Source organism: Pteronotus mesoamericanus, unplaced genomic scaffold (genome assembly GCF_021234165.1).
Source record: "Pteronotus mesoamericanus isolate MK-2021 breed Mesoamerican mustached bat unplaced genomic scaffold, CSHL_Meso_final contig_265, whole genome shotgun sequence".
Lineage (NCBI taxonomy): Eukaryota > Metazoa > Chordata > Mammalia > Chiroptera > Mormoopidae > Pteronotus > Pteronotus mesoamericanus.
The window spans coordinates 2,541,238-2,558,981 of NW_026555113.1; the positions used below are offsets into that span (position 1 = coordinate 2,541,238).

The 17,744-nt window shown below is 60.0% G+C and overlaps 1 protein-coding gene across 2 annotated transcripts in view; it reads left to right on the top strand.

The window, feature by feature from the left end:
• DYNC2I1 (dynein 2 intermediate chain 1) overlaps positions 1-17,744 on the top strand; it is a 39,070-nt gene that overhangs the window by 9,808 nt on the left and 11,518 nt on the right. Inside the window, exons 7-14 of one of the 2 annotated variants that reach the window (XM_054574771.1) lie at positions 942-996; positions 3,015-3,080; positions 4,442-4,519; positions 8,487-8,718; positions 11,212-11,314; positions 15,575-15,704; positions 16,217-16,328; positions 17,248-17,333. In XM_054574771.1, coding sequence (XP_054430746.1) covers positions 942-996; positions 3,015-3,080; positions 4,442-4,519; positions 8,487-8,718; positions 11,212-11,314; positions 15,575-15,704; positions 16,217-16,328; positions 17,248-17,333 — 862 coding nt within the window. The remainder of the gene's footprint in view (positions 1-941; positions 997-3,014; positions 3,081-4,441; positions 4,520-8,486; positions 8,719-11,211; positions 11,315-15,574; positions 15,705-16,216; positions 16,329-17,247; positions 17,334-17,744) is intronic. The other variant, XM_054574772.1, reaches the window with a different exon arrangement.

Consider the following 17,744-nt stretch of genomic DNA (forward strand, 5'->3'; position numbering starts at 1 on the left):
GCGGCCCCTCCGCGGGCCAGCCCGGCGACACGCAGCTCGCCCGCACGCCCTCGACCGAGGCCTGCAGGGCGCGGGGGTCTCCCCGCGGCAATGAGAGCCAGGGCACAGGCACCAGCCTGCGGGGACGGCCTGTCTGCCTCTGGGTGCGGGGCGCCTCAGGGCCTGTCTTCACAGCAACAGGGTCTGCCTTGTGTGGGCGCTGGGAAGGTTCAGAGTAGAGTTGGCGTAGAAACCATGTTGTTCATAGGCTCTAGATTTTAATTTGTTCTTTATAGCAGCCACATGAGGTCATTCTTTTCCACTAATTAGGAGAATGCAGACTAAGTGCCCTGCTTGAATTCTTACAAGTTTGAGCTGACCCCCGGGGGCGGGGACGGCTCCTGGCCTTTGCCGATCTGCTGGGGGTGGGGCGGGGGGCGCGGCACCGGAAGCCCAGCCAGCCCTGCGTCTCTGACCACAGGCCGCACTGAATGGCTGTGCCTGTGGGTCCCGACAGCTGAGAAGCAGCTGGAAATCTTGAGAACTTTAATTATAGGTCCCAACCAACATATAGCATGTGACTAAAAAATAGAACATTTTAAGATAAGTCTTTCTTTTGGAAATACAAATATTATACTAAGCATAAAATAACATTTGGGATAGAAAGAAGAATTCAAGGAATTTTCTAGCTCTTAGAGAGATGTGGACTCACACCCAAGTTTGTTAAAGGGTAGTTTCTTCTCCCCACCGAAGGTATTTTGTGTCCTGGATTCCTGTGAAATAGTGGAAGGACCAGGAAGACATACTGCTCACAGCTCCAGTAAAGCGCTCTCGGAATTTGCCAACTCACAGTGGTTCTTAACCTGTCAGACACTGATGAGTCTTCACGGACACGTATAATGTTTTGTTTTTTAAGTCTTTATCTAAAATTAATTTTGGTTTTGCCCGTATTTTCTTTCCAGGCATGCAGAGAGTGGAGTGAGGAGCAGTGGGAAAGACAAGGACTCGAGGAGGAAGGTAAGAGCTTCACGTTGCTCTCCGGGGGCAGCGAGGTTGGCCGGGCCCCTCCATTTACCAGGGACAAACCTCATTTGCAGATGGCTCGGCTGGGGGGGGGAGGTTCCAGGGGGCACACAGGAGGTGCCCTGGACCAAAAGACTCAGAGAGACTGAGAATAAAAAGATGGATGAGAAACCATCCACAGGCAACTCCCGGAGCTCCAGCGGCCCTGCTGGCCGGGCGCTGCGTAATGGCACCAGCGTTCGCTGGGCAGGAAGGTGTGACAATTCGGATGAACACGCACCTAACAAAGGAGCCCCAGGCTGCAGGGAGCGCACCCGGCAGCATTACCGGGAGGAAGAGCATCCAGACGGCAGCGCCCGCCGTCACTCGCGGCACAGCCGAGTGAGAGCGTCTCGGTGGGACGCAGGCAGCTCGGGCAAAGGGGGCGAACTCCTGGGAGGCGTGAGGGACCGAAATGCCCCCGGGAGAAGTAGAAAGGGCGGGCAGACCTGCGGAAGGTGAGAGAGTGCATCGGGGCTGCCGTCTTCCCGAGAGACGCCCAGGCCAGGCGACGGCGTGGAGGGGCCCCCGACATCTCACTCGCTTAACTATGAGGCCGAGAAGCGAGCTCGTGTGGCGCGTGTTGTTGGGACAGAAGCACAGGGCCCTCAGGTGCTGCTGGTGCAGGGTGCGCGCCTGTCCCCGGGCTCCTGTCCGCAGCAGCTCCCTGACCGCCAGCCGGAGGCCTGGGCCGCGACCGTGCAGCGCTCCGCCGGGCCGCCGGCAGCCCCTGCCTCTAGGTTTGTTGTTGTTGTTGTTACGAATAATGTGGCAAATTTTGGCCTCTGTTACTTCTGAAGAATACTTTTTCTCCTTGATGGTTCTCTGAAACCCATGACGCTTTAACATTTTGTGCCATATTTTTATGTATCTCTTCATGTCATCCACATACACAAAACACACAGTTTTATATAACTTACACTGTACAGCACGTGGGGTTTTCATGTGCACACATTTTATGTGTTCGCGTTTGGGGGTGGTTGGGTCACTTCCTGTCCCGCTGTGGCCACACCTGAGGGAAGAAGGGGCCGTGCCCACATTTCTTCCCGTGTGACCTTTTCCCCGCATGCCGATGTGCGTGGGGGGCTCGGACACCGTTCTCTGTCCCGCCCCCACGCCCTGTGCAGCAGGCTGCGCTTCCCAGGTGGCAGGCGTGGAAATCCTCCGTTTCTAACGACGCAGACGCCTCCCCGCACTTTCTACGGATACAGTTCTTGAAGTGGAGTCATTGGATGAAACTATATAGTTTTTAATGTTTTCTTCATATCTCCCAATATTTTGTAAGCTCTAGAGTAGCATTGTCCACTGGAATGCAAGCCACATTTGTAATATCAAATTCTCTGGCAGTCACATTAAAAACTAAAAAGGAAACAAAAATAATTTTAATAACATACGATGCACCATTTCATAAGTATTATCCCTTCAGCATCAATTACTATAAGAAATGATCAACGAGACTTTTACATCCTTTTTTTAACCAAAGGAGCAAAATAAAGCATCCGGGAGTGGCCTCGGCGCTGCTGGACCACGCGCTCCGGCGCACGGTTAGGCCGCCAGTCCCGCAGCATCGGCGCCGAGCCCCCCGGGTCGCTCCGCGGCGAGCGCAGGGCCCGCAGCGTGTGGCGGGGCCGCTGGCCCGGGGAAGGCTCCCCATTCCCCTCGGGGCGACGCTGCTGTCCTTGGCCTCGCCCAGTGGCATCGCGGAGTGTGTCCTCCTCGTGCCAGCGACCACGGCCCGGGCCGGCCGGCCGCCATGGGGGGGCATCCTGGTGCCCCCCGCCTCCCCAGGCAGTGGGTGCCGCCATCTCCCCGTGTCCGGGCGGGGAGGCGTCGGCACGGCTCAGAGCCGGGACCCGAGCTGCCCCAGCCCCGCGGAGGGCAGCCCCCCCCGGGGAGGAGGGCGCGGCGGCGGGGGCCTGTGGGGGGCCTGCAGACCCCCTCAGCTGCTGACCTGGCCCTGCTCTGTCCCCCAGCACAGCAGCGACGGGGGCCCCGCCGTGTGGAAGCTGGCTCCGCGGCCGGGAGGCGAAGACACTGAGGTTAGGGTCCGCGCGCCCCGCTCCTGTCTGCTGGCTACCGCGAGTCCCTGTCAGGCCCAAGGGGAAGCACCGAGTGCTCACACCGGGCCGCCCGCGGCCTCAGGGTCGGGACTGGAGGGGTGGCCGGCTCCCCGGGCTGGGGCCTTCCTCCGTGTGGACGGGGGGCGGCGGGGGGCCTTCACCCGGGTTCGTAGGTTTAGGGTGGACAAGTAGCCGGTTTTCTCGTCCTTGCTCTGCGTTTAAATTCAAAAGTCTGGGGAGATGGAAGAAACTGAGTAGAGACGTTACACAAGACGGGACTCGGGCCACCCTCAGGGAGACACGTTCCGAGTCCCAGGCCGCTTTTGGAAACATGGGCCGGTCCCAGGATCGAGGCCATGGCGTGTGCTCTAACTGGGGGCTGAGGCGTTCTTTCCAAAACCGGCGGGGAAGCACAGCCGCCCGCTCGCTGCCCCTGCGGTGGCTGGCTGAGCGCCCGCCTGGCTCCATCTTGTCGCGCCCCCGCGGGTCCCAGTTATGCCGAGAAGTGAGGCATCTCCCGTCCCTCGGGCGGAGAGCCCGGCACGCTGTGGGGCTCTGCACGCGTCCGCCCGCCGAGGGGACGGGCCGTGGGCCGTGCAGCGGCCCCAGGGCTTGCGGGGAGCGCGCCCTGCACAGCGTTGCTCCGGTGTCTCCCCGCGGGTGGGCGGGCGGCGGGTACGCTGCCCGTCTGTGCAGTGAGTGCGGCATGTGTCACCGCTGGCGCAGCGACGCCGCAGGGCCTCCTCCTGGGGCCGTTTCCCCACAAAGCATTTGCTCGAAATAACTCCCCCCAACCCCGGGCCATGGGGCGTTCCTTGCTCATCTTTAAGACCCAGACAGGTGGCCTTAGGGTGACCTGTGTGGCATCCCCAGGCCTCCAGAGCACCTGCCCCGCAGGGCTTGGCAGATCAGGCGGTCGTCACGCGCCGGGAAGGGAGGGGCAGGCCGAGGCAGAGCCCCGGGGGTGTCCCTGTCGCTGGAGCGCAGGCGTGTGTTCCTGTCCCTCGCCGTGCGCACACGCGTGCTCGTGGGTGGGGCACAGACTGGGGAGAGGCCCTGCGGAGTGTGGCACTGGGTGGCGCGACACCTTTTCTCTCTATTGGTCAGAATTACAGGCGCTTCCCCAAAATGGTGTGTTTATTACCCGCTTCTTCTCTCACACTTGTCGCACTTGTAAGTTAGCAAATTCTCAGAGAATTCGAAGGCAGGCTGCTCGTTTTATCAATACTTACAATTTTAAGTTGGCAACTTACGAATCTTAGAAAACTTGTATTTTTCAATGTATTTGCGAGATTCGAATTTAGACTGATTTTTTGTGTTGTGTTGACTTTTACCTGTAGGAATTTGAAAAGGAAGACCTCGACGTAGGAGATGTTGGAGCTGATGGCTACACGGCCAGTTTTGAAGATGATTTTGAAGTATGTATAAACATCAAACTTTTGGCTTAAAATAGTATGTTCTTGAAGTCAGCGTAAGCATAGTAACATGTCGCTTCTCCGTCTCATTATTACTCTCGAGAGTCCGTATCTCTCTGATTTAGGTCTGTCACCTCTAACAGGGCGGCTGCACACCTGCCAGTGGTCACCGCTGTGACGCAGTGACGGCATGACTCAGGCCTTCGTTCAGGGCGCCGCGTTCAGGCGTGCGCACGTGTGTGGGCGCACACGTGTGTGTACAAAGCATGTGCACGGGGCCGCACCCGCACACGCTCAGCACGGGAGCGGGTGCGTGTGGCGGTTGCAGGGAGCGTGTGCTGCTCTCTGGGGTGCGTTTACGGAGACACACATGCAGCCCTGGCGTGTGACTCAGCCACACTGAAGTCAGCGGCCAGCGGAGCCCTCCGGGCCGCACAGAGGACTGTCTAGCTTCTTTATTGTTACGTTAAACATTTTTAAGGTTGGTTTTATGGAGGTGACACTGACTCGCCACATGAGGTGAATTCCCAGGGTACAGGACTGTAACGTGACGCCTGCGTGTCGCCCGTCCCCACCGGAAGCCTGGTGTCCTTCCGTCCCCGTGCGCGTGCCCCTTGGCCCGTGGGCCCCGCCGGCGGGCGCCGCTCTGCGGTCTGGCCCCGGGGTCTGTGTCTGTGTGTCCGTCGGTCCCTTCGTTCCCTTCGTGCGTGGTCGTCCGCACGGGGGCGGCAGCACCCGGTTTGCGTCCTTTCTGTCGGAGTCGCCTCACTTCGCACGGTGCTCCCCGTGGCCGAGCGTGTGGTCGCCGATGGGGGCAGCCCGCCCTTGCGAGGCCCGGGCAGTGCTCCGCCGGTCCGCGTGCACCACGCCGCCGCCTTTGTCTCACCTCCCGCCCGGGGCAGGCGGCCTCCGCGCCGTGGCTTTTGTGCTGCAACAGACACGGGCACGTAGATCTTCACGAAGGTGATTTTATATTTTTTGGATAAATAATCAGAAGTGGAATTGCTGGGTCAGATGGTAGCTCTATTTTTAACTTGTCCTTTGTTAAAAAAAATTTATTATTTATTTTTAGAGAGAGGGGAAGGGAGGGAGAAAGAGAGGGAACCATCGACATGTGGTTGCCTCTCGCGTGCCCCCTGCTGGGGGCCTGGCCCGCAGCCCAGGCCTGCGCCCTGACGGGGAGTAGAACTGGCGACCCTGTGGTTTGCAGGCCGGTGCTCAGCCCACTGCGCCGCGCCAGCCGGGGCTCTGTTCTGGGTGTTGAGGACCCCCCACACTGTCTTCCCCAGCGGCTGCCCCGGCTTGTATTCCCAGCGACAGTTCCCCACGTCCTCGCCGGCACTTGGTGTTTCTTGCCTTTTCGATGGTGGCCATTCTGACAGGCGGGAGGTGGTCTCTCACTGTGGTTTTGATCTGCATCTGATGACTGATGACGTTGAGCGTCTTCTCCTGTGACCGTCGGCCATCTGTGTGTCTTCCCCGGAAGAACGTCTGCTCAGGTCCTCTGCCCATCTTTGAAGCAGATTGATTTTGTTGTTGTTGAGTTACATGAGCCCTGTGTATATTTCAGATATTAGCCCCTCGTTGGAAGTATCGTTTGTAAATGTCTCTGGTGCGTCTCTGTTAATAAACGGTGTGTCTCCTGTCTGGATCGTTCCCTTTATCAGTGGGAACGCCTGTCCTTGTCCTTTGTCGCCCTTGCTGTGTCGAGGTCTGTGTCGCCTGATGCGGGTCTGGCTGCGCCTGCCCCCCGCCCGACAGCCTCGCTCAGAGCATCGTGCCCCCCCGCTTCACTCCGGGGCTGTGTTCCCCTTTGGAGCCACGGGTGTTCCGGGCGGCCGCTGACACGTTAGGACGCACTGCAGCCGCTTTATCTTCTGCGCCCCGGTTGTCCGGCGTCTCCGTTGTTCCCCTTCTCTTTGCTTTCTGTCTGCCCTTTCAGGGGGAGGCTTCCTGTGGTGGCGTCTGCGTTTCCTGTTTCTGGGTGTTTGGGTCCCGGCTCTGGAGGTTGGATTTCGTTTTGTGGTTCCCGTGGGGTGTGGATGGAATGTCCTCTGCCTTTTGGGGGCGTCTCCCTTTGCGTGCGCACGTTCAGTCCGTTCCCTCTCCCTGTTCGTGTTCTGTGGTCAGAAATCACCCCTTTTTATGTTTTATGGTATGTTTGTTATCGAATTGCAGGAGCTATAGTTATTTTTAATGCCTTTTGTCCGTACCCGTCCTGACGTGACGGTTCCCACCGCGCCCGGACGCAGGGCTGCGGTTTCCTGCGTTCTCTCTGCCGTCCTGCGCGGGGCTCCGTGTCCCCGCGTCTTCCTGCTCAGGGGGCAGGACCGCTTTCCATCCTTGGGAGGCCGGCGCGCGGCCGAGCGCTGCCTCTGTTTCTCCGTCACAGCGAAAGGACTTACTGCTGCTGGCCGCTGGGTTCTCTCCGTAGTCTCAGTGTCTCACTCCACGCTCCTCCCACCTGTGGGGTGTCCACTGAGACACGTGGTGACAGCTGACGGGGTTTCCTTTGTAGGCTGCTGTCCCCCGCCCCCCGCCCCACTGCGTTGAGTTCTTTCTTTGTCATTCACTTCTGACAGTTGTAATTCAGAACGTCTTGGAGAAGGTCTTTTGCACTGAGCAACTTAGCTGTCCTGCTGGCTCCTGGGCCCGAAGGTGCGTCCCCGCCCCGGGTGCCAGGAGCCCCCTCGGCGGCTCCTTCCCTGGAGAGGCCTCCGCTCCCGCCCCGCGCTCCCTCTGGGGCTCCCGCGCCTTCCCGACGGGGTCGGCCGCTCTCGTAGGTCTCTTACCTGTTACCTCTCGGTCTCTCTCCTCCCGCCGGAACCTTCCCTGGCTTCCTCGCTCCGTGCAGGCCGCTCTGTGTCCAGTGCTCTCTCCGTGCCCTGCATCTTGTGGGCTGGGTTCTTCAGCTCAGGCCTTGTTGGCTTCTTTCCGACGTTCCCGCCCCAGTGGCATGTGCTCCCTTCGTGCGTCCGCGCTGTTCCCGCGCTCCCTGCGCCCCCTGCCAAGTCTCCGTGTCCCTGGTCGAGTCCTCCTGGCGGCAACCCTGGAGACTGCCACTTAAGCGGCAGCGCCCGTGGCCCCGCGCTGGGCTCTGGAGACCGGTGGTTGCCTGTCCGCGCTGCCTGCTGCCTTGGCTGTTGCTCTGCACTTGGGTCGGAGCCCCCTCCTTGTCCAGGCAGGCACCTGGGACCCCGCCGCTCCAGCGGGCGGCCATTAGAGGACTTTCCTTTGTTCTCCACCAGGTGGTGCTGCAGTGCGCGCTGTGGGTTTATCTGTGCTCCCTGCCCCTCCCTGCGGGCCTGCAGTGTGTGGGGCGTCCCTGTGGTCATGAAAGTTAACACCTGGGTGACAAGGGTGGTGGGTGTCCTTGCCGCATCCACGCTGCCTCAGCCGTGGGGCGCCACCGCGGTGATGTGGGGGCGTGGCGGGCAGCAGTAGTGGGGTTTGGGAGCCCCCAGCTCTGTGCCTTTGTTCCTCGTGGCTGCTGCCCACCCCCCCCCCCCCACCCCACCCCCCCCCCACCCCCCCACCCCACCCCCCCCCCACCCCCCACCCCCACCCCCGCGCGGCAGCCAAGGCCCGACGTGCGGGGAGGAGCCAGTGATCGGCCGCAACCCAGCGCCTGACCCCCTGCCCTCTGCCGGCGGTGCCGTGGAGGCCGCCCCGCCCCTCCGCGCCCACCGCGCAAAGCTCGGCCACAGCAGCCAGCGAGGTGCGCCTGCGGGCACCGCCGCGTCCTCCCCGCCTGCCCTGCGCGCGCCGCCTGCGGGTGGACGCGTGCACGGCTCTCTCGGGGGTTTGCGAGGGGCAGGGTCCGCTCATAAATTTAGGGGGAGAGGCAGAGGGGCCTCCTTGCTGACAGCGACGGCCTATTTTAAAGGGTCAGCTGTACGTTTGCTTTGTGTAACTGTTCTCTAAAGTCAGTTCGCCCTAAAGTTCCCCCAAACCTCCTCCCCTTTCGCAGGACTACGAAGACGACTTCGAGGTTTGTGATGGAGACGACGATGATGACACCGCCCCCGACGCCGGGGCCGCGGGGCCCGGGTGCGCGGAGAAGGGGGAAGCGCTGCCCCCCGCCAGAAGGAAGGAGATCCAGGACCTCCAGAGCGCCATCGCCGCGGAGAACGAGAGGGCCGGCGCGCTGTCCGCGAGGCTGAAGCGCGGCCGAACGGCGCCCGCGGGGGACCCGGGGTCAGGTACGTGGGCGCCAGGCCCTGCTCTCGGGGCGCCTGCTGGCGGGGGGGGGGGGGCGTGGCCGTTCTGCGCAGGGGCTGCGGCTGAGGGCGGCTGTGCGTGTGGGCCGCAGCCCATCCTGCGTGTCTTTCCTGTGCTGTCGGTCTGCCCGTCTGCAGCACAGCTCTTGTTGTTTTACTTTGTTGATTCTAGAGAGGAGCGTCCATCTGTTGTTCCACGGTCATATGTTCCTTGGTTGACTCCTGTGTCCGCCCTGACTGGGGGTCGAACCCGCAGCTGTGGCCGGGCGGGCGGCGCTGTCACCAGCCGAGCTCCCTGGGCAGGGCCAGCTGCTCCTGTTTTCTGGCGGCGCTGCCCTGGAGGTTCCACAAGGAGGCTCGGGGGCGTGGGCAGGACCCAGGGCCAGCACGGTGGGTAACGGGCTCAGGAGCAGGGTTTTCGTGATGAAGTCAGAGATGTGCTTTGCTCTGAAACCCTTGGCATCTGGTGACGATAGGGATACTTGTGAGGGTAGGAGTAGTTCTCAATCACATAAAGGGAAAAAGTGTGACATTCTGATTTTAAAAAAACACTAAAAATATCACAAAACGTCATCTAGGACAGCGTTAAGATTATGATTGGGTGATATGCTGCTTTAAGTCATGCAGTCAGATAAGGCATAATGCAGTTGCTTACGGCATCGCGGATTGAGGAATGCGATGTGATAACCCAGCGAGGGTCCAGCCAAACGCCTACAGCCCTCACGCCCGTGCCTGCGGCAGAGGCCGCCACGCCGAGCTGGGATGTGCCGATTCTAGAACTCTCTCCACATCTATCGCTGAAACGGGCCCTCGAAGCCAGGGTGGCTGTCCCGTGGCGGTGGTGTCCAGCAGGGCCCCCGCGTGACCTCTCGCTGTGGAGCGGGGGCGGGGCCAGGGGACACGTTCCTGGCCTGCTGAGCAGGGGGCAGGTTTTATTCTCAGGTTCCGGTTTCCTGAGCAGACCTCCGAACGACCTGTTCTCCCTCCCCATGTCTCCGCTGTCCTGGGCGTTATGGCCTTGGGGAGCTCGATCTCGGAGAACCTGGGACCCTCATTACGGTGTGACCTCTGTGGTGTTTTCACTCGGTGGCTCGCGCGCTCGGAGGGCAGCGCCGGCCAGGCCGCACTGGGGCTGCCCCCGGCGACGTGTCGGGCGCAGCCGGCCTGGCTGAGCCGGGGCCTCTGCTGCTGCGGCAGGCGCAGGGGTGGGTGCTCCCGGCTCTGTCGCATGCTGGCTGGGTGACCGTCCCGCAAAGCAAGGGCACAGGGTGCTTTAGGGCTGTTGTGAGGATTGACTAAATCCGCTGATACTTGTAAAAAAGTGCTTGAGAGAGGGCCAGGCCCGCGTGGAGCACAGCGAGCGTGAGGGTGTGTCTGCGCGATCACCTTGGGCGCGTGGCTGGGAGGGGCCGCTCTCTGCGTCCTGCTCTCCGGCCCGGCCCCCACGGCACCCTTCACTTGGTGCCCTGCCGCACCCTGCCGCACCCTCTGCTGGCCACCCAGCCTGCTCCTCGGCTGCACGCCTGATCCTTGTCCAGGGCAGTAGGAAACCGTTAGATAAGCAGCGTTTTCCCAGGGACAGGTCAGCTGTCGGTCGGCCGGTCAGTGAGCGGTGGCCAGGACTGGGGAGCCGCGCTGCAGGGGCGTCTTTCCTCGCGCCCTCGCCCGGGGGCTGCACACGTCGCCCGCTCACCCTGTTCTCAGGGCTGCGGGAGTATTTGCCGGCTGTTTCCTGGCACCTGCGTGGCGCACACAGCTGGCAGCCCTCTTCTCGCCACGCAGTCTGCCTTTGCCTCCCGTGGGTCTGAGAGACGTGTGAGGAAAGGGGGCAGCCTGCACCCGCTCACCGGACAGGCGACAGACGGGCAGAGCCGGGCCCGGGCTGAGACACCGCGGGGACGTGGACTGTGCCCTGGGCCTCAGGGATACAGGCAATAGGGCATGAGGTTCGATTGAAATAAACATATAACCAAACGTGTGGAAAAATCCACCCAGAAAACCACCGAAATCCTCAGGGCGGACCTTCCTGTGCACAGGAGGGCGGTGGGCGGAGCTGTCACCGCGACTGGAGCCGGTCGCCCATCTGTCCGATCGCCGGCCCTCAGCCAAGGACGCGCGGCGGCCCGCACCTGTCTCTGCCTCTCAGCTGTCCGTGTGTTCGCGCCCCAGCTGCCACGCTAGACGCGCACTTGGGGGCGAGGCGGGCACAGGACTGCACCCGCGCGAAGGTGTCCGTGTCCCCGAAGCGCTCCGTGGTGCGCCTGGCGCGCACGCCGTCACTTTTGCTTCGCCGCCAGCAAGTTTCCGGCGCCATCAGCAGAGGGGGAAATGCCTGCGGACAGTGCTCATCGTTGTCCCCGTTCGCTGCAGACTGTAACTGTTAGACATGCTTCTGATTGTTTTCCTCCTGACTTCGTTTTTCTTGAAATATTTCAGTTTCACAAAAATGTGGGGTTTTATTTTTTTTCCGTACAGATGCAAACAGCTCCTCTTCCAGAGCCCCGGTTTGTGGGATATTTGTGGATTTTGCCACTGCCTCCCATCGTCAAAAGAGCCGGACCCAGGCCCTTAAGCAAAAGTAGGTGTCCTGGGAAATTTGCAGAAGGTATTACGAAGCTTTCATGTATTTTTCCTCAACTTACTTTTTAAAATAGACTTCTTTTGTTTCACCGCTGACTGTACTTTCTGTGATGTGCACTGCACTTCCCTGCGTTTGGCTGCCGTGTTCACAGAGCGGGTGTGTGCTGCTCAGCCCGCAGGTCCACAGGAGTCCGGACCCGAGGCGGGATCCCGCTCCCCCACTCACGCTGCGCGTGGCCCGCACCGCGCCAGCAGCGAGGGACCCGGCCGCCCACCTCGCAGCGCCGCGCCCGTGGCGGCCGCCGTGCCCCGCGGTGCGCTGCCGAGGAGGCCGCGGGGCCCAGGACCCGGGCGCTGTGTCCCGCGTGCAAACCATTTCACTCGGTCCTCACGGCCCGTCCTGTGGACGGAAGCAGCTCGAGGTCACAGCTGCTGGAGCTGAGCTTTGAGCTCGAGGCTCCTGGATCTCAGAGTCCAAGCTCCTAACGACTAAATCTAGGAAGTTGAACGATCTGGATATTTATAAGAGTCAGAGGGTGTAGCCTCAAGTCCAGGTTCTACGACATGAAACCCAAATATGATTTAGGAGTGAACGTAAAACGTGTATATATTTTTAAGTGGGTTTAAAATCCGTCCTATCATCCAGCTGAGTACACAGCCTCACTAAGTACTCACTACATTATGCTACATGAGCAGATAAATTAGTCATAAAATTAATGCTTAATGATAAAAATAAGTCTCCACGGCGTTATCGTTGTCCTTATATTTTGAGCTGCCTGTTGAGATAGTAAAACCAGTTCCTGCCATTATGGCTAGGTTTTTTGTTATTTGTCTTTTACCTCAGTCGGAGCTTGGAAACTGAACTTGGTTTAACGCAGTTTTCATAAACCCATGAACAGTCGGAACCGCGCAGCGCGCTGTGGAGGCAGCGTGAACGTGAGGGGCACCGGCGTGTCAAAAAGCAGGGAAGCGCTGTGGCTGGTTCCAGGCGGGGCTCGGGCTGAGGGCGTTAGCTGTATCATGACGTGTGATGCGCGATGTATGACCGTATCACAGGGACTGTTCGGGGTCGAAAATTCTATTAAATGTTTAAAAAGAGGACTTAAAACATCGACGGCTGAAACACGAATGGGCGGATGACAAACGCAGGGGTGCGTCCGCGACCCGTGGCCGGGCCTCGGCGCGTGTGCCTCTGCTGCGGGGAGGCGCAGGTGCTGGGGGAGGGGCGGCGCGGGCTGCCGGGCGCGGCTGCCGGGCGCGGGCTCGTGCTGAGCCAGAAGCCGGGGGGACAGAGCCGCTTCACAGCACGTCCAGGCCGGCTCCCGCTGGAGCGGGAGGGCAGGGAGCAAGAGCAGGGGGACGCGCCTGGGCTTCCGGTGGCAGGAAGGAGCTTCCGAGACCACAAGCAGAACTAAATTTCTGCGAGGAGCTCAACTCCGTAAGCTTGACAGAACTTAAAGGTCGGCGGCCAGTTGGGAAAATGAACTTGCAGGATGGTAGAGCCTCACAATTCCTAGTGCCTCCGCTGTTTGGTAACTTAGCAAGCAAAGCTAAGTAACACCAGTGAAAAATGGGCCGAGGTCAATGTTGGCTGGAGATCAGGCAGGAAAACAGAAGCCGCAGGGGCATTAAAAGACGTCTGTGGAGTCCGGTGACCACACAGGTGCTGGGAGGCCGAGGAGCCAAGAGGGACACGGGACCCTCAGCAGAGCGGGCGGCTCTCCTGCCCGCTGCCCCAGCCTCTGCCAGAGGCCCCGGGCGGTCGGCGGAAGCAGGAAAACACAGTCTTTTACGTAGTCAGAGAAAGGGATGTCCAAACAATGAGGAGATGAGTTTTTCTCTAGGGATAGGCGAAGTTTTAAAACCCGGTAACACTCCAGTGTTGATGGGAGTGCAGAGGAGCAGCTGGCTTGTAATGCATCGGCTTCACCAGGAAACAATGCAAAGAAAGGTCTGCATGTGGGAAGGAGGAATTAACGCGGCTGCCTGTCAGACTTCAGTATTTGTGCGATTAAATTATCTGCCGCGTAGTCCGGGGCCTGGGGCAGGGGAGTGGCAACGGGAAATTGTGGCGAGGTCCCGGCAGGAAAGGTGCTTAATCCCAGGTGGACTTCAATAGGCCAGGGATGCTTGTTGAAATGTCCGGCGTAACCTGGAGAGATAATGCAAAAATGTTATTTATAACTAACAAGCAAGTAGAGAAGAGCTCATGGAACAGTGATGATGAAAAGCAAACGTGGTTAATCAAAAAGCGATCAGGAAAGGACAGACAGAGGAACAAGGTTTGGAAGACAGGAAACAGCGGGAAGCTGGGGGTCACGCCAGAACCCACCAGGTTTTGTGTTACACGTTAAGTCACGGACGGTACGTCCTCCCTTAACCCATCAACAGGTTCTGTGACTTGAGTGACACGCCGTGTGAGGAAGCCGGTTTTACCGCCGGCCGATTGGACAGGGAAGAGTCAGGCGCCTGCCGCACCTCGTCAGCAGTGTCACGCGAAGATGCTGAGCGACACCTGTGTGTGCTGCTTTCAAGAGACAGACCACACGTAGCAGGACACAGAAAGGGAGAAAAAAGAATGGAGAAATACACCAACCCAACACTAACTAAAATAACGCTGCCGCCACTAGTATCAAAGAAAACGTGAGAAAGCAAGAAGATTACGAGAAAGCCACTTAATAGCAATAGACGGGCCCGTCCAGCAGGGGAACCTACCATGCGCCCGAACTGCAGGCACGAAGGAGGTGACGCCAGCTGCCCCGCACCGAGAGCACAGGGACGCCTCACAGGCACGGCTGGGCGCTCGCAATGGGCCACCTCGGCGGCTGAAGAGAACATAAAATTTAAACAGTGTAATTAAGAAACCACACCTAACATACATTGAAACTTAAACCTGCAACGGCAATTTCTATATCGTTTTGAAGAATTCAGAGACTTTCTCAAAAAGGTCGTGCACTCTGCACATAGGATTGAAAAGATACAGAGGATGTTTTCTGACCAGAGTGGAATTAAGCTAGAAATTAGTCATAAAAAGGTAATTAGGAAATATCCAAAAGTTTAGAAATTAAATAGTGTATTTTAAAATAAACTGGGGGTCAGAGAGGAAGTCAGATGGGAATTAGAGACTATTCTCAACGGTGGTCGTGGAAACCAGCCTTAAAAACCGGCGGGCACAGCGAAAGCTTTTCCGAGACCATTGGAGACGGAAACGCTGCAAACCACACATCTGTCTCCAGGGGCCAGCGAAGGAACAGGAAGAAATGAGAAGGAATGAAATGACAGAAGATAAGGGTACAGATCCATAAATTGAAAGCAGCCAAGTTCAGCAAAGCCAAAGCGAATTCTTTGAAAAGTTTCACCATGTTTATAACTCCCAGGAAGTCTGGCCAAAGGAAAAAAAGAAAGCCAGACCCGAGCCCTCAGCAGCAGGAATGGAAAGGGGACGTCGCCCCGGGCCTGCGACGCCGGGAAGGTGGCAGGGGCGCCGCGCGCCCATGAGCCCTGCCCTGCCGCCGTGGGGCTCGCCTGCCGTGCGTGCCGTGTGGCGTGAGGCTTCGGGGCAGGGGGTGGCGGCCGTGGGCAAGGACCCTGAGTGCGTGGGAAGGGCCGCCTGCTGGTCGAGCGCCAGGCGTGTGGGACCCCAGTGGGTGGAAACCGGCACCGCGGGGCACGGCCTCCATGGCCCCGGGCGACTGCGCGGCGGTAGGGCTGCCAGTGCCGGGCGTCGGGGAGCAGGGCGGCCGGGCTCGCGCGGTCGGGCGGGGCGTCTGTGTGCAGGGGGAAGCCAGCACGTGCTGGGTTGGGGAGCCTCTTGGGGCGCTGGCGACTTGCTCGTCAGACTCTGTGTGGTCAAGTCCCGTGGGACATGGGTCTCCGGCACCTCGAGGACGGTGGGCGCACGCACACGACACACGTGCTCAGGCCGCAGCGCAGGTGACGTCACAGACAGGTAACGCCGGCCCGGGCACGCGCAGTCACGAAGTGAAGTGACCTGCTGTCCACGGCTGCTGGAGGAGCATGTGTCCCGACTCTGTCTTGTGTTGTCTCTGGAGCGCGGCGTGAGAACCCCGGGGAACGCGGGCTGTGGGGTCCTCGCAGGGCGGGTCCCCGCACCCGAGACGACCGATGCCTCACGAGCTCCAGCCACAGGGCGCCCGGGCAGCAGCTCCACCGGGCCCGAAGGCCCCCACGCTCTCCTGCGCGCCCCGCCGTGTCTCACTCAGTTTAACTTTCGTCTGATTTCCCATTTGTTTTGAAGGACACGCAGCACAGAGCTGCTTCGGCTCATCGACCTGGATTTTTCGTTCACGTTCTGTCTCTTGGATCTGCCACCAGTGAACGAATACGACATGTACATCAGAAACTTTGGGAAAAAGAATACCAGGCAGGTTAGTATGCGACGTGCTAGGTGACAAAATGCAGGTAAAGCACAGGCAGGTCTGTGCTGTCCCCCGCCCTGTTCTGCACGGAGAGGGCTTGGGAGTGTGCGGGGGACATGGACAGAGGGCACAGGGGACCCCTGGTCATGTGTGCGCTCGTGAACCTGGACCGGGCGTGCCCGCATGCAGTGGCCGCTCCTACACTCCGAGGGTGGCAGCGTCACCTTTGGTTCCCAGCGAGGGCGAGCTGTCACCACGCAGGGTCTCCGCGCCGTGCGCTCAGGGATCCCCGCGCTCCCCGGACGTGGTCCAGCCTCGCCACGTCGTCTCGGCCCCACGGCACCTCTCCAGACGCTGAGGACACACAGTCCTTGCCTGGTGGTGGTTTATGCCAAACCTACTTTTGACAAAAGCAGGAAGACTGCCGTGGATAATTTAAAATCTTTCCATCTTTCTTTGCAGTACGGAGACCTTGCTCTGAAGCTGAGGCCCAGTGCTAACTCTGCCCCTTTGTCTTCAAGGCCTACGTTCAGTGCAACGAAGACAACGTTGAACGCGACGTTCAGACGGAGGAGATAGAGACCAGGGAGGTGTGGACCCAGCACCCGGGGGAAGGCTCGGCCGTGTCTGGGGGTAAACAGCTCTTCGCTCCCGACCCTTGAAAGTGGAATTTCTTTACATGGTTTTTGGTGTTGCGTTCCTCCATTTCTCTTCTTTCTTCTTCTGTCTTTCTCTTGGGGGGGGTGGTTAGCACCTGGCTGTGGGAATACCAAGCAGCCTTCACAGGAGCACACGGGCCCTGTGAACCGCTGGCCTGAGCACCGAGCCGGGCCTGGGCCAGGGCTCCTACACACCTCAGCGTCAGGGAAGCGTCCACGTGCCACGCGTGTAGGGGGGTCTCCCCCGGTGCTCACCAATGGGGATTTTCATGCATCGAGAGCAGGGCCCAGACAGGCTGCCTCGCCGTGGACGGCTGGGCCCCGAACTGTGCTCTGCACCCGCGCGGTTCTCTGTCGTGCACGCTGTCCCGGGTGGCCGTCAGCTCCGAGGCAGGGCCTGTGAGTCCCCCTCCCCACCAGGGAGCCGCGCCCTGAGGAGCCGCAGCTGCGGCGGAAACAGGGTCACAGCTGAGCGTGCAGAGCAGCGCGTGCTCCCGCGTCGGTACTTGTTGACGACTGTGCCATCTGTATCACGACTATGACCTTGGTTTTGCCTGCCTCTGAATTTTAATGTCTTTGAGTGGGAGTCTGTCTACAGACTCTATAAAACAAGATGCAGTTGGTTTTTTGAATTAAATTGATTGGGGTGACGGGTTAATGAAATCACATGAAGGTCGGGTGGGCTCGCCACCCCACACCGGCCCCCTTCCTTCAGCATGCAGTCGGTTTTGAAAAACGTCTCTAGTGGATCCAGAGACAAACGTGGGATTTGCCGAGTCCTCCCTCCTGGTCCCCAGGGTCCCGGGGCGGCAGGGTCCCAGGGTCTGTCCGCTCTGATGGGGGTGGGGCGTGGCTGGCAGAGAGCCCACCGCACCGTCCTGCACCTGTTCTAGGGAGCGAGCGCAGAGGCGCCTGGGCCCTGGGCGCACCGAAGGTCGACACGCCACGCCTGTCCAGCTTCCTGCGTGCGGCCTGCCAGGTAGGCGCCTGCGACGTCGCCGCCGCGTTTCACCAGCACTGCTGGCTGTGCATCCGCGTTCTGGGCCTTAGCATTCATTGCGTCCATCCCAGAGTGAACTCACGGGAACACGCACTGAGCGGGCGAGGCAAACGTTCATCCGGGGTGTTTGGAACTGTTAGACTGAAATGACCCTTTAAACCGACCGTGGACAGCCTCGAGCTGCGTGCAGAGCAGTGGGGCGGCGGGCCGCTGCGGCTCCCCGCTCGCTCCCCGTCCTCAGCACCGCCCCCCGCCCGCCCCCCCTGCCCGGGAGGCCCCCCGTGGTGGCCCGGGCCTGGCGCTCCCTCGCACTCCACCTTCGTCCAGAGAAGCTGGACGGGCGGCTGATTTCCCCGTCCTCTCAGTGCAGCAGACTCGTTCCCGTGAGAC